The 15,225-nt window shown below is 44.7% G+C and overlaps 1 protein-coding gene across 1 annotated transcript; it reads left to right on the top strand.

The window, feature by feature from the left end:
• Positions 1-11,061: 11,061 nt before the first annotated feature.
• LOC140116353 (olfactory receptor 52D1-like) lies at positions 11,062-12,006 on the top strand. Its single transcript, XM_072132881.1, has one exon. The coding sequence runs from the start codon at positions 11,062-11,064 to the stop codon at positions 12,004-12,006; it is 945 nt and encodes a 314-aa protein (XP_071988982.1).
• The last annotated feature ends 3,219 nt before the right edge of the window (positions 12,007-15,225 follow it).

The raw sequence follows: 15,225 nt of genomic DNA, 5'->3' as shown, positions 1-15,225 counted from the left end.
ACGCATATATGATGCTCTTATAGATGTGACTCTTATAGACCAGGTTCTTATATATGAGGCTCTTATAGATGGGATCTTATATATGTGGCTCTAATAGATGAGGTTCTTATAGATAAGGCTCTTATAGATGAGGTTCTTATAGATGGGGATCTTATAGATGAGTCTCATAGATGTGGATCTTATAGATAAGGCTCTTATAGATGAGGCTCCTGTAGATGAGGCTCTTATAGATGGGGATCTTATAGATGAGGCTCTTATAGATGGGGATCTTATAGATGAGGCTCGTATAGATTAGGCTCTTATAGATGTGGCTCTTATAGATGAGGCTCTTATAGATGGGATCTTATAGATGGGATCTTATAGATGAGGTTCTTATAGATGGGGATCTTATAGATGAGTCTCATAGATGGGGATCTTATAGATGAGTCTCATAGATGGGGATGTTATAGACGAGGCTCTTATAGATGGGGATCTTATAAATGAAATCTTATATATGTGGCTCTAATAGATGAGGTTCTTATAGATAAGGCTCTTATAGATGGGGATCTTATAGATGGGGTTCTTATAGATGGGGATCTTATAGATGAGTCTCATAGATGGGGATCTTATAGATGTGGCTCTTATAGATGAGGTTCTTATAGATAAGGCTCTTATAAATGGGGATCTCATAGACTAGGCTCTTATAGATAGGGCTCTTTTAGACGAGGCTCCAATAGATGGGGATTTTATAGATGAGGCTGTTATAGATTAGGATTGTATAGATGGGGCTCTTATAGATGAGTCTCATAGATGGGGATATTACAGATAAGGCTCTTATAGATGAGGCTTTTATAGATGGGGATCTTATAGATGGGGATCTTATTGATGAGGCTCTTATATATGATGCTCTTATAGATGAGGCTCTTATAGATGGGGATCTTATCAATGGGGATCTTATCGATGAGGCTCTTATAGATGGGGATCTTATAGATTAGGCTCTTATAGATGGGATCTTATATATGTGGCTCTAATAGATGAGGTTCTTATAGATAAGGGTCTTATAGATGGGGATCTTATAGATGAGGTTCTTATAGATGGGGATCTTATAGATGAGTCTCATAGATGGGGATCTTATAGACGAGGCTCTTATAGATGGGGATCTTATAGATGGGATCTTATATATGTGGCTCTAATAGATAAGGTTCTTATGGATGGGATCTTATATATGTGGCTCTAATAGATGAGGTTCTTATAGATAAGGCTCTTATAGATGGGGTCTTATAGATGTGGCTCTTATAGATGAGGTTCTTATAGATGGGATCTTATATATGTGGCTCTAATAGATGAGGTTCTTATAGATAAGGCTCTTATAGATGGGGATCTTATAGATGAGGTTCTTATAGATGGGGATCTTATTGATGAGGCTCTTATATATGACGCTTTTATAGATGGGGCTCTTATATATGATGCTCTTATAGATGAGGCTCTTATACATGGGGATCTTATCGATGGGGATCTTATCGATGAGGCTCTTATAGATGGGGATCTTATAGATTAGGCTCTTATAAATGAGGCTCTTATAGATGGGGATCTTATAGATGAGGCTCTTATAGATGGGGATCTTATAGATGAGGCTCGTATAGATGAGGCTCTTATAGATGTGGCTCTTATAGATGAGGCTCTTATAGATGGGATCTTATATATGTGGCTCTAATAGATGAGGTTCTTATAGATAAGGCTCTTATAAATGGGGATCTCATAGACTAGGCTCTTATAGATAGGGCTCTTTTAGACGAGGCTCCAATAGATGGGGATTTTATAGATAAGCCTGTTATAGATTTGGATTGTATAGAAGGGGCTCTTATAGATGAGGCTTTTATAGATGAGGCTCTTATAGCTGGGGATCCTATCGATGAGGCTCTTATAGATGGGGATCTTATAGATGGGGATCTTATTGATGAGGCTCTTATAGATGGGGATCTTATAGATGGGGCTCTTATAGATGGGGATCTTATAGATGGGGATCTTATTGATGAGGCTCTTATATATGACGCTCTTATAGATGGGGCTCTTATATATGATGCTCTTATAGATGAGGCTCTTATACATGGGGATCTTATCGATGGGGATCTTATCGATGAGGCTCTTATAGATGGGGATCTTATAGATTAGGCTCTTATAAATGAGGCTCTTATAGATGGGGATCTTATAGATGAGGCTCTTATAGATGGGGATCTTATAGATGAGGCTCGTATAGATGAGGCTCTTATAGATGTGGCTCTTATAGATGAGGCTCTTATAGATGGGATCTTATAGATGTGGCTCTTATAGATGAGGTTCTTATAGATAAGGCTCTTATAAATGGGGATCTCATAGACTAGGCTCTTATAGATAGGGCTCTTTTAGACGAGGCTCCAATAGATGGGGATTTTATAGATGAGGCTGTTATAGATTAGGATTGTATAGATGGGGCTCTTATAGATGAGTCTCATAGATGGGGATCTTACAGATAAGGCTCTTATAGATGAGGCTTTTATAGATGGGGATCTTATAGCTGGGGATCCTATCGATGAGGCTCTTATAGATGGGGATCTTATAGATGGGGATCTTATTGATGAGGCTCTTATATATGATGCTCTTATAGATGGGGCCCTTATATATGATGCTCTTATAGATGAGGCTCTTATAGATGGGGATCTTATCGATGGGGATCTTATCGATGAGGTTCTTATAGATGAGGATCTTATAGATTAGGCTCTTATAGATGAGGCTCTTATAGATGGGGCTCTTATAGATGAGGCTCTTATAGATGGGGGCCTTATAGATGAGGCTCATATAGATGAGGCTCTTATAGATGTGGCTCTTATAGATGAGGTTCTTATAGATGGGATCTTATATATGTGGCTCTAATAGATGAGGTTCTTATAGATAAGGCTCTTATAGATGGGGATCTTATAGATGAGGTTCTTATAGATGGGGATCTTATAGATGAGTCTCATAGATGGGGATCTTATAGACGAGGCTCTTATAGATGGGGATCTTATAGATGGGATCTTATATATGTGGCTCTAATAGATGAGTTTCTTATAGATGGGATCTTATATATGTGGCTCTAATAGATGAGGTTCTTATAGATAAGGCTCTTATAGATGGGGATCTTATAGATGAGGTTCTTATAGATAAGGCTCTTATAAATGGGGATCTCATAGACTAGGCTCTTATAGATAGGGCTCTTTTAGACGAGGCTCCAATAGATGGGGATTTTATAGATGAGCCTGTTATAGATTAGGATTGTATAGATGGGGCTCTTATAGATGAGTCTCATAGATGGGGATCTTACAGATAAGGCTCTTATAGATGAGGCTTTTATAGATGGGGATCTTATAGCTGGGGATCCTATCGATGAGGCTCTTACAGATGAGGCTCCTGTAGATGAGGCTCTTATAGATAGGGATCCTATCGATGAGGCTCTTATAGATGGGGATCTTATAGATGGGGATCTTATTGATGAGGCTCTTATATATGATGCTCTTATAGATGGGGCTCTTATATATGATGCTCTTATAGATGAGGCTCTTGTAGATGGGGATCTTATCGATGGGGATCTTATCGATGAGGCTCTTATAGATGGGGATCTTATAGATTAGGCTCTTATAAATGAGGCTCTTATAGATGGGGATCTTATAGATGGGATCTTATAGATGTGGCTCTAATAGATGAGGTTCTTATGGATGGGATCTTATATATGTGGCTCTAATAGATGAGGTTCTTATAGATAAGGCTCTTATAGATGGGGATCTTATAGATGTGGCTCTTATAGATGAGGTTCTTATAGATGGGATCTTATATATGTGGCTCTAATAGATGAGGTTCTTATAGATAAGGCTCTTATAGATGGGGATCTTATTGATGAGGCTCTTATAGATGGGGATCTTATAGATGGGGCTCTTATAGATGGGGATCTTATAGATGGGGATCTTATTGATGAGGCTCTTATATATGACGCTCTTATAGATGGGGCTCTTATATATGATGCTCTTATAGATGAGGCTCTTATACATGGGGATCTTATCGATGGGGATCTTGTCGATGAGGATCTTATAGATGGGGATCTTATAGATTAGGCTCTTATAAATGAGGCTCTTATAGATGAGGCTCTTATAGATGGGGATCTTATAGATGAGGCTCGTATAGATGAGGCTCTTATAGATGTGGCTCTTATAGATGAGGCTCTTATAGATGGGATCTTATATATGTGGCTCTAATAGATGAGGTTCTTATAGATAAGGCTCTTATAAATGGGGATCTCATAGACTAGGCTCTTATAGATAGGGCTCTTTTAGACGAGGCTCCAATAGATGGGGATTTTATAGATGAGGCTGTTATAGATTAGGATTGTATAGATGGGGCTCTTATAGATGAGTCTCATAGATGGGGATCTTACAGATAAGGCTCTTATAGATGAGGCTTTTATAGATGGGGATCTTATAGCTGGGGATCCTACCGATGAGGCTCTTATAGATGGGGATCTTATAGATGGGGATCTTATTGATGAGGCTCTTATATATGATGCTCTTATAGATGGGGCTCTTATATATGATGCTCTTATAGATGAGGCTCTTATAGATGGGGATCTTATAGATGAGGTTCTTATAGATGGGGATCTTATAGATGAGTCTCATAGATGGGGATCTTATAGATGTGGCTCTTATAGATGAGGTTCTTATAGATAAGGCTCTTATAAATGGGGATCTCATAGACTAGGCTCTTATAGATAGGGCTCTTTTAGACGAGGCTCCAATAGATGGGGATTTTATAGATGAGCCTGTTATAGATTAGGATTGTATAGATGGGGCTCTTATAGATGAGTCTCATAGATGGGGATCTTACAGATAAGGCTCTTATAGATGAGGCTTTTATAGATGGGGATCTTATAGCTGGGGATCCTATCGATGAGGCTCTTACAGATGAGGCTCCTGTAGATGAGGCTCTTATAGATGGGGATCCTATCGATGAGGCTCTTATAGATGGGGATCTTATTGATGAGGCTCTTATAGATGGGGATCTTATAGATGGGGATCTTATTGATGAGGCTCTTATATATGATGCTCTTATAGATGGGGCTCTTATATATGATGCTCTTATAGATGAGGCTCTTATAGATGGGGATCTTATCGATGGGGATCTTATCGATGAGGCTCTTATAGATGGGGATCTTATAGATTAGGCTCTTATAAATGAGGCTCTTATAGATGGGGATCTTATAGATGAGGCTCTTATAGATGGGGATCTTATAGATGAGGCTTGTATAGATGAGGCTCTTATAGATGTGGCTCTTATAGATGAGGCTCTTATAGATGGGATCTTATATATGTGGCTCTAATAGATGAGGTTCTTATAGATAAGGCTCTTATAAATGGGGATCTTACAGATAAGGCTCTTATAGATGAGGCTTTTATAGATGGGGATCTTATAGCTGGGGATCCTATCGATGAGGCTCTTATAGATGGGGATCTTATAGATGGGGATCTTATTGATGAGGCTCTTATATATGATGCTCTTATAGATGGGGCTCTTATATATGATGCTCTTATAGATGAGGCTCTTATAGATGGGGATCTTATCGATGGGGATCTTATCAATGAGGCTCTTATAGATGGGGATCTTATAGATTAGGCTCTTATAGATGAGGCTCTTATAGATGTGGCTCTTATAGATAAGGCTCTTATAGATGGGGATCTTATAGATGAGGTTCTTATAGATGGGGATCTTATAGATGAGTCTCATAGATGGGGATCTTATAGACTAGGCTATTATAGATGGGGATCTTATAGATGGGATCTTATATATGTGGCTCTAATAGATGAGGTTCTTATAGATAAGGCTCTTATAGATGGGGATCTTATAGATGTGGCTCTTATAGATGAGGTTCTTATAGATGGGATCTTATATATGTGGCTCTAATAGATGAGGTTCTTATAGATAAGGCTCTTATAGATGGGGATCTTATAGATGAGGGTCTTATAGATGAGGGTCTTATAGATGAGGCTCTTATAGATGGGGATCTTATAGATGAGGCTCGTATAGATGAGGCTCTTATAGATGTGGCTCTTATAGATGAGGCTCTTATAGATGGGATCTTATATATGTGGCTCTAATAGATGAGGTTCTTATAGATAAGGTTCTTATAAATGGGGATCTCATAGACTAGGCTCTTATAGATAGGGCTCTTTTAGACGAGGCTCCAATAGATGGGGATTTTATAGATGAGGCTGTTATAGATTAGGATTGTATAGATGGGGCTCTTATAGATGAGTCTCATAGATGGGGATCTTACAGATAAGGCTCTTATAGATGAGGCTTTTATAGATTGGGATCTTATAGCTGGGGATCCTATCGATGAGGCTCTTATAGATGGGGATCTTATAGATGGGGATCTTATTGATGAGGCTCTTATAGATGGGGATCTTATTGATGAGGCTCTTATATATGATGCTCTTATAGATGGGGCTCTTATATATGATGCTCTTATAGATGAGGCTCTTATAGATGGGGATCTTATCGATGGGGATCTTATCGATGATGCTCTTATAGATGGGGATCTTATAGATTAGGCTCTTATAAATGAGGATCTTATAGATGGGGATCTTATAGATGAGGCACTTTTAAATGAGGCTCTTTTAGATGGGGCTCTTATAAATTCGACTCTTATAGATGGGGCTCTTATAGATGGGGATCTTATAGATGAGGATCTTATTATTGAGGCTCTTATTAATGAGGCTCTTATAGATGGGGCTCTTATAGATGAGGCTCTTATCATGAGGATCTTATAAATGGGGATCTTATAGATGAGGCTCTTATAAATTTGACTCTTATAGATGAGGCTCTTATAGATGAGGCTCTTATAGATGGGGCTCTTATAGATGGGGCTCTTATAGATGGGGATCTTATAGAAGGGCTTTAATAGTTGAGGGGCCAGGTGTATCACTTGTTTTTTCTGTTGTTTTTGTGCCTTTTCATAGTGTCGCACTGTTTTTCCCCGAGTTTTGCGACCAAACACCAAACTAGCTGTGCAACAAAAATAACCATATTTTCCTCATTTATCCTACCAATCCAGATGTTTTGCTGCACCTAATTATCATTCATCATTAGTCACTTGTTCATTTAGGCGCAATTTAAGCGCAAGAAAACTCCAGCCTGAAGGAGGTTTAAACTGAGAAGCAACACTAAGCTCCTGTGCAGAGCAGCTCATCCTCAGCAGCAGAGCACAGCAGACACTACAGACACTACCTGCAGCCTCTATTTACAGTCCATGACCTTCTATTTAGAAATAGTCTGCAAAAGCCTCAGCTCAAAGCAGGACAGAAGAGTTTGTAGGTTTTTGCAGATAGTACAGAGAAGTCTCCCCATGTAGCAGGACAGAAGAGCTGGGAGAGGGGAAGAGACAGTACAGAGAAGTGTCCCCGTGTAGCAGGATAGAAGAGCAGAGCGAGGGGGAGAGACAGTACAGAGAAGTGTCCTGTGTAGCAGGATAGAAGAGCAGGGAGAGGAGGAGACATAGTACAGAGAAGTGTCCTGTGTAGCAGGATAGAAGAGCAGAGCGAGGGGGAAAGATAGTACAGAGAAGTGTCCTGTGTAGCAGGATAGAAGAGCAGGGAGAGGAGGAGAGACAGAACAGAGAAGTGTCCTGTGTAGCAGGATAGAAGAGCAGGGAGAGGAGGAGAGACAGTACAGACAAGTGTCATCGCGTGGCAGGATAGAAGAGCAGAGCAAGGGGGAGAGACAGTACAGAGAAGTGTCCTGTGTAGCAGGATAGAAGAGAAGGGGGAGGGGGATGGGCAGTACAGAGAAGTGTCCTTTGTAGCGGGATAGAAGAGCAGAGTGAGGGGGATGGACAGTACAGAGAAGTGTCCCCGTGTGGCAGGATAGAAGAGCGGAGCAAGGGGGAGAGACAGTACAGAGAAGTGTCCTGTGTAGCAGGATAGAAGAGCAGGGAGAGGAGGAGAGACAGTACAGACAAGTGTCCCCGCGTGGCAGGATAGAAGAGCAGAGCAAGGGGGAGAGACAGTACAGAGAAGTGTCCTGTGTAGCAGGATAGAAGAGAAGGGGGAGGGGGATGGACAGTACAGAGAAGTGTCCTGTGTAGCGGGATAGAAGAGCAGAGTGAGGGGGATGGACAGTACAGAGAAGTGTCCCCGTGTGGCAGGATAGAAGAGCAGAGCAAGGGGGAGAGACAGTACAGAGAAGTGTCCTGTGTAGCAGGATAGAAGAGCAGGGAGAGGAGGAGAGACAGTACAGACAAGTGTCCCCGCGTGGCAGGATAGAAGAGCAGAGCAAGGGGGAGAGACAGTACAGAGAAGTGTCCTGTGTAGCAGGATAGAAGAGAAGGGGGAGGGGGATGGACAGTACAGAGAAGTGTCCCCGTGTGGCAGGATAGAAGAGCAGAGAAAGGGGGAGAGACAGTACAGAGAAGTGTCCTGTGTAGCAGGATAGAAGAGCAGGGAGAGGAGGAGACACAGTACAGAGAAGTGTCCTGTGTAGCAGGATAGAAGAGCAGAGCGAGGAGGAGAGACAGAACAGAGAAGTGTCCTGTGTAGCAGGATAGAAGAGCAGGGAGAGGAGGAGAGACAGTACAGACAAGTGTCCCCGCGTGGCAGGATAGAAGAGCAGAGCAAGGGGGAGAGACAGTACAGAGAAGTGTCCTGTGTAGCAGGATAGAAGAGAAGGGGGAGGGGGATGGACAGTACAGAGAAGTGTCCTGTGTAGCGGGATAGAAGAGCAGAGTGAGGGGGATGGACAGTACAGAGAAGTGTCCCCGTGTGGCAGGATAGAAGAGCAGAGCAAGGGGGAGAGACAGTACAGAGAAGTGTCCTGTGTAGCAGGATAGAAGAGCAGGGAGAGGAGGAGAGACAGTACAGACAAGTGTCCCCGCGTGGCAGGATAGAAGAGCAGAGCAAGGGGGAGAGACAGTACAGAGAAGTGTCCTGTGTAGCAGGATAGAAGAGAAGGGGGAGGGGGATGGACAGTACAGAGAAGTGTCCTGTGTAGCGGGATAGAAGAGCAGAGTGAGGGGGATGGACAGTACAGAGAAGTGTCCCCGTGTGGCAGGATAGAAGAGCAGAGCAAGGGGGAGAGACAGTACAGAGAAGTGTCCTGTGTAGCAGGATAGAAGAGCAGGGAGAGGAGGAGAGACAGTACAGACAAGTGTCCCCGCGTGGCAGGATAGAAGAGCAGAGCAAGGGGGAGAGACAGTACAGAGAAGTGTCCTGTGTAGCAGGATAGAAGAGAAGGGGGAGGGGGATGGACAGTACAGAGAAGTGTCCCCGTGTGGCAGGATAGAAGAGCAGAGAAAGGGGGAGAGACAGTACAGAGAAGTGTCCTGTGTAGCAGGATAGAAGAGCAGGGAGAGGAGGAGACACAGTACAGAGAAGTGTCCTGTGTAGCAGGATAGAAGAGCAGAGCGAGGAGGAGAGACAGAACAGAGAAGTGTCCTGTGTAGCAGGATAGAAGAGCAGGGAGAGGAGGAGAGACAGTACAGACAAGTGTCCCCGCGTGGCAGGATAGAAGAGCAGAGCAAGGGGGAGAGACAGTACAGAGAAGTGTCCTGTGTAGCAGGATAGAAGAGAAGGGGGAGGGGGATGGACAGTACAGAGAAGTGTCCTGTGTAGCGGGATAGAAGAGCAGAGTGAGGGGGATGGACAGTACAGAGAAGTGTCCCCGTGTGGCAGGATAGAAGAGCAGAGCAAGGGGGAGAGACAGTACAGAGAAGTGTCCTGTGTAGCAGGATAGAAGAGCAGGGAGAGGAGGAGAGACAGTACAGACAAGTGTCCCCGCGTGGCAGGATAGAAGAGCAGAGCAAGGGGGAGAGACAGTACAGAGAAGTGTCCTGTGTAGCAGGATAGAAGAGAAGGGGGAGGGGGATGGACAGTACAGAGAAGTGTCCTGTGTAGCGGGATAGAAGAGCAGAGTGAGGGGGATGGACAGTACAGAGAAGTGTCCCCGTGTGGCAGGATAGAAGAGCAGAGCAAGGGGGAGAGACAGTACAGAGAAGTGTCCTGTGTAGCAGGATAGAAGAGCAGGGAGAGGAGGAGAGACAGTACAGACAAGTGTCCCCGCGTGGCAGGATAGAAGAGCAGAGCAAGGGGGAGAGACAGTACAGAGAAGTGTCCTGTGTAGCAGGATAGAAGAGAAGGGGGAGGGGGATGGACAGTACAGAGAAGTGTCCCCGTGTGGCAGGATAGAAGAGCAGAGAAAGGGGGAGAGACAGTACAGAGAAGTGTCCTGTGTAGCAGGATAGAAGAGCAGGGAGAGGAGGAGACACAGTACAGAGAAGTGTCCTGTGTAGCAGGATAGAAGAGCAGAGCGAGGAGGAGAGACAGAACAGAGAAGTGTCCTGTGTAGCAGGATAGAAGAGCAGGGAGAGGAGGAGAGACAGTACAGACAAGTGTCCCCGCGTGGCAGGATAGAAGAGCAGAGCAAGGGGGAGAGACAGTACAGAGAAGTGTCCTGTGTAGCAGGATAGAAGAGAAGGGGGAGGGGGATGGACAGTACAGAGAAGTGTCCTGTGTAGCGGGATAGAAGAGCAGAGTGAGGGGGATGGACAGTACAGAGAAGTGTCCCCGTGTGGCAGGATAGAAGAGCAGAGCAAGGGGGAGAGACAGTACAGAGAAGTGTCCTGTGTAGCAGGATAGAAGAGCAGGGAGAGGGGGAGAGACAGTACAGAGAAGTGTACCCGGGTTGCAGGATAGAAGAGCAGGGAGAGGGAGAGAGAAATTAAAGAGAAGTCTGATGATTTGGCAGGATAGAAAAACGGCTAGAGACAATCTATGGAGTTTATGGTAGATGGACCTCTAATGGCCTCGAGCTTCTCAGACTACTCTATGCACTGAGAGGCCGAAAGCTCATGGCCATTATACCGGCCTACTGTATAGTGCCTGGGGATCTATCTCCTGAATATAAGTTGATGATATGGGCTGTATTGACTCAGGGGTTTTGCATTGTAGAAGTCTCCAAACCCTTCTGCATAGTGATAATAATCCATCAGCAATTGTTACACTCACGTGCCTTGTTCCTCCAGGAGACATGAACTCCTCACTAGCATTTGGATCTTTTCCTCATCAGTTCCTTCTAGTAGGACTCTCGTGGGTTGAGGACAAGAAGCTTCCGGTGTCTCTGCTGTTTCTGTTCATGTACCTGGTGGTCATCCTCAGTAATTGCACCATCATTGTGCTCATCAAGATGGACCAGAAGCTCCAGGAACCAATGCACATATTCATTGCTTTGCTCTCTCTGACAGACCTCAGCATCTCCTCTGCCACCATCCCAAAAGTTCTGACCATTATCTGGTTCAGTTCCAACACAATCTCCAGTGCTGAATGCCTGACTCAGGCCTATATCCTCTACACCATGTGGGGCCTCCAGTCTTCAATCTTTGCTCTCATGTCCTTTGACCGGTATGTGGCCATCTGTCACCCCCTCAGACATTCTACCCTGATAAGCCGATCCTTCATGACTAAGTCAGTGGCCCTCATCGTGGCACGTTCTATACTCACGACATTTCCCTTGACGTTTCTGATAGTCAGATTGAGCTACAGTGATCTGAACACCATTTATGACATATATTGTGAGTTTCGGGAGGTGATGAAACTTTCTTATGGAGACTTGATGCCCCTCAGCATCTACATGGTCATTCTCATCTGTGTCTACCAAGGTGGGGACAACAGCATCATAGTCTTCTCCTATTTGCAGATGTTAAGCATAGTTTACAAGTTGAAGTCTCCCCAAGCTCGGTGGAAGTCTCTGAGCACTTGCAGTTCCCAAGCTATCCTACTCTCCTTGTTTTATATATCGACATCTATCCCGTTCTATCTGATCTTCTATCCTGATACTCCCCTCTATGTGAAGACAATAGCCGAGGTCCTCAGCTTCCTCCTGCTTCCTATGCTGAACCCAATCATTTATGGAGCAAGAAGTAAAGACATTCAGGATGGACTGAGAAGACTTTACCAGAAACTTGTCCGACTATAATCTGAAGTTGAGGAAAATGATTGAATGGTTGATGGTGGATGGATCTGTATATGGAGCCACAATCGTTCTCCCACAAGTAAAAATCCTCTTGAGATCAGATTCTCATTTGACAAATAATAATAATAATAATAATAAAAAAATATTTCTTTATTCTATTATTTAGTCTGATGGATGTTCCACGGGATCTTTGAAAAGACTAAAACTGCAACGCTGATGTCCTACGTCCAGCAGTATCTTTACTATCCTCCTCAGATTAGCCTATTCCTGCAGTAGCTGTTGCTCTTCGATTCTGTAGAGTTGTTTAGAGACACGGTTTCACAAAGGGGAGGGGCTGCTTCTGCCTGCTCACTCTGGGGGGAGGAGGGGTGAGAGTCATGTGACTTCCTGATGCTGCTGTATAAGTGCGGAAGTCTTTTATACAGAACCGTGATGTCGAATGTCTCCTGGTCCCTGTCAGTTACACTTTCTTTCTGATCTGGTTGATGTGATCTATAAGGCCCCATAAACACAAGAAAACATAAACTAATGTGTGTTGGATGTGCCCCTAAATTCCTAGAAGTGGACCTGGTTTACTACATAAATAACACCACAACCAAGCTCAGAACTAACATTACTACATAGATCCAGAATCAAGTAGAATCAATGAGGGCATCACCCGGACACGGGATAACAGAAGCTTTTAAATATGGCCGTAGTCAGGGGAATGATGCGGAGCGTTAAGTGGTGCTCTGCTATGTATGGTGACAGAACGCAAGAGCCGTAACATGGAGAAGAAAAAGAAAGTCGTGGCACTCACCATAAAACTTCACTTTTCATAGGCATCTTCTAAAAGTCACATCATCAAAGCCATGGGGGATCGGAGCAGGGAGATTCCTGGAGAGCACGAGCGACCTGTTCCTGGAGACCCTGGCATTTACACCTGCAATAAATCAGTCACTGAGGAAGTCCCAGGTAGTCACAGGATGTCACAGGAAGTCACAGGAGGTCCCAGGTAGTCACAGGAAGTCACAGGAGGTCCCAAGTAGTCACAGGAAGTCACAGGAAGTCACAGGATGTGCATATCATAAAGATTATCATAAATTGTATCTATATGGAATGTGCAGCAATTAAAAAAACCAAACCGATTATCTGGCAGCAGAAGGATTCACAGTATCACAGCAGGTGAATTGAGCCAAATCAGATGAAATCGCTCCTGTCCGGCAGGACCCATCGCCTTTGTTTTTCAAATCTATTTTGCCGCTTCTTCTTAATAAGACCCTTTGTCCATCTCCTCCATTTCTCAGTTGGTGGAACAAATTCTAAATCACTAAACCGTTGAAGGGACACATTTCCCTGATGGAACCTCCTAACATAATCCATCAATCTCGGGGCTCCCCCACCCCCTAGTTTCATTGGACCTACAATGGTCTCCAAATCTCACATACAAACACCTGAAAGTTTGTTGAGTGTGAGACATCTCTAATTGAATTAAGCACTTTTTTTTTCACAGGATAGCAGAAGCCTCTAAATATGGCCGTAGTCAGTGGGATGATGTGGACCAATGGGTAGTGCTATGCTATGTATGATGACAGAACGCAAGAGCAGTAACATGGAGAAGAAAAAGAAAGTCGTGGCACTCACCATAAAACTTCACTTTTCATAGGCATCTTCTAAAAGTTACATTGTCAAAGCCATTGGGTATCGGAGCAGGGAGTTTCCTGGAAGTCATAGGAAGTCACACGATGTCACAGGAAGTCACAGGATGTCACAAGAAGTCACAGGAAGTCACAGAAAGTCAAAGGAAGTCACCGGAAGTAATAGGAAGTCGTAGGAAGTCACAGGAAGTCACAGGAAGTAACAGGAAGTCGTAGGAAGTCACAGGAAGTCACAGGAAGTAATAGGAAGTCGTAGGAAGTCATAGGGAATCACAGGAAGTCACAGGAAGTCACAGGAAGTCACAGGAAGCCGCAGGAAGTCGTATGCAGTTGTAAGAAGTCACAGGAAGTCACAGGATGTCCATATCATAGAGATTATCACAAATTGTATTGGCAAGGTTACAACCGCGATCCTCGGTACCGATTGAGGGTGCACCCTTGCCTGTTGCTGCGGTCCCCGCTCTCCCAGCCCTCACTTTCCTCTCCTGGCTCCGGCCTGCACTCTGGCTCCCAGCGTGTAGTCCGCATGCTTCTTTCTTGCAGTCGTGCGCTCCCGCCACTAGGAGGGGGGGGGGTTGCGCGCGGACTTCTCCCAGCCTTAAAGGGCCAGCATCCTCCTTATTGGCTCTGGAATTCCTGGCTCAGCTATATAGCTGTGGTCCTGCCTGCCTTCCCGTGGTCCTGCCTGCCTTCCCGTGGTCCTGCCTGCCTTCCCATGGTCCTGCCTTCCCATGATCCTGCCTGTCTGCCTTCCCGTTGTCTTGCCTGCCTGCCTTCCCGTTGTCTTGCCTGCCTGCCTTCCCATTGTCTTGCCTGCCTGCCTTCCTGTGGTCCTGCCAGCCTTTCTGTGGTCCTGCCTGCCTTCCCGTGGCCCTGCCTGACTGCCTTCCCGTGGTCCTGCCTGCCTTCCCGTGGTCCTCCCTGCCTTCCCGTGGTCCTGCCTGCCTTCCTTCCCGTGGTCCCCGTGTCCCTACCTTGTCTGCCATCGCGGGCCTAGTCGCACCCGCGGAGCGACCTGGTGACTCCCCGCTGCAGCAAGACCATCCCGCTTTGCGGCAGGCTCTGGTGAAAACCAGGAGTTCACTTTGACTTTGCTCCCGGGTTGCGGCTAAGGTTGTCCAGGGAGTCCACTTACTTAGTCCTAAGGGACTAATCCCCATAGACTGTGACATGTATCTATATGGAATGTGTCAATATAAAAAATATAGATATATGGAATGTGCAGCAATTATCAAAACCAAACCGATAATCTGGCAGCAAAAAGGGGTCACAGTATCACAGCAGGTGAATTGCGCCAAATCAGATGAAATCGCTCTTATCCGGCAGGACCCATCGCCTTTGTTCTTCAGATCCATTTTGCTTCTCTTCTTTGTCCATCTCCTCCAATTCTCAGTTGGTGGAACAAATTCTAAACCACTAAACTGTAGAAGGGACACATTTCCATACCTCCCAACATTTGGGAAAAGGAAAGAGGGACAAAATGGCGGCACGCGTAGCGTGCCGCGGCGATCCCCCTAAGCCACACCCCCAATCACTCCCTGGCCACGCCCCAAATTTTAGCCATATTAAAAATAATAAAAATCAT

Source organism: Engystomops pustulosus, chromosome 2, assembly GCF_040894005.1.
Source record: "Engystomops pustulosus chromosome 2, aEngPut4.maternal, whole genome shotgun sequence".
In the NCBI taxonomy this organism is placed as follows: Eukaryota; Metazoa; Chordata; class Amphibia; order Anura; family Leptodactylidae; genus Engystomops; species Engystomops pustulosus.
Note: the sequence above shows the minus strand (reverse complement) of the source record. Positions and strands in the feature narration are given on the sequence as shown.

What these genes read in the sequence shown, in the direction of transcription:
- LOC140116353 (XM_072132881.1), top strand. Translation starts at nt 11,062, where the DNA reads ATGAACTCCTCACTAGCATTTGGATCTTTTCCTCATCAGTTCCTTCTA.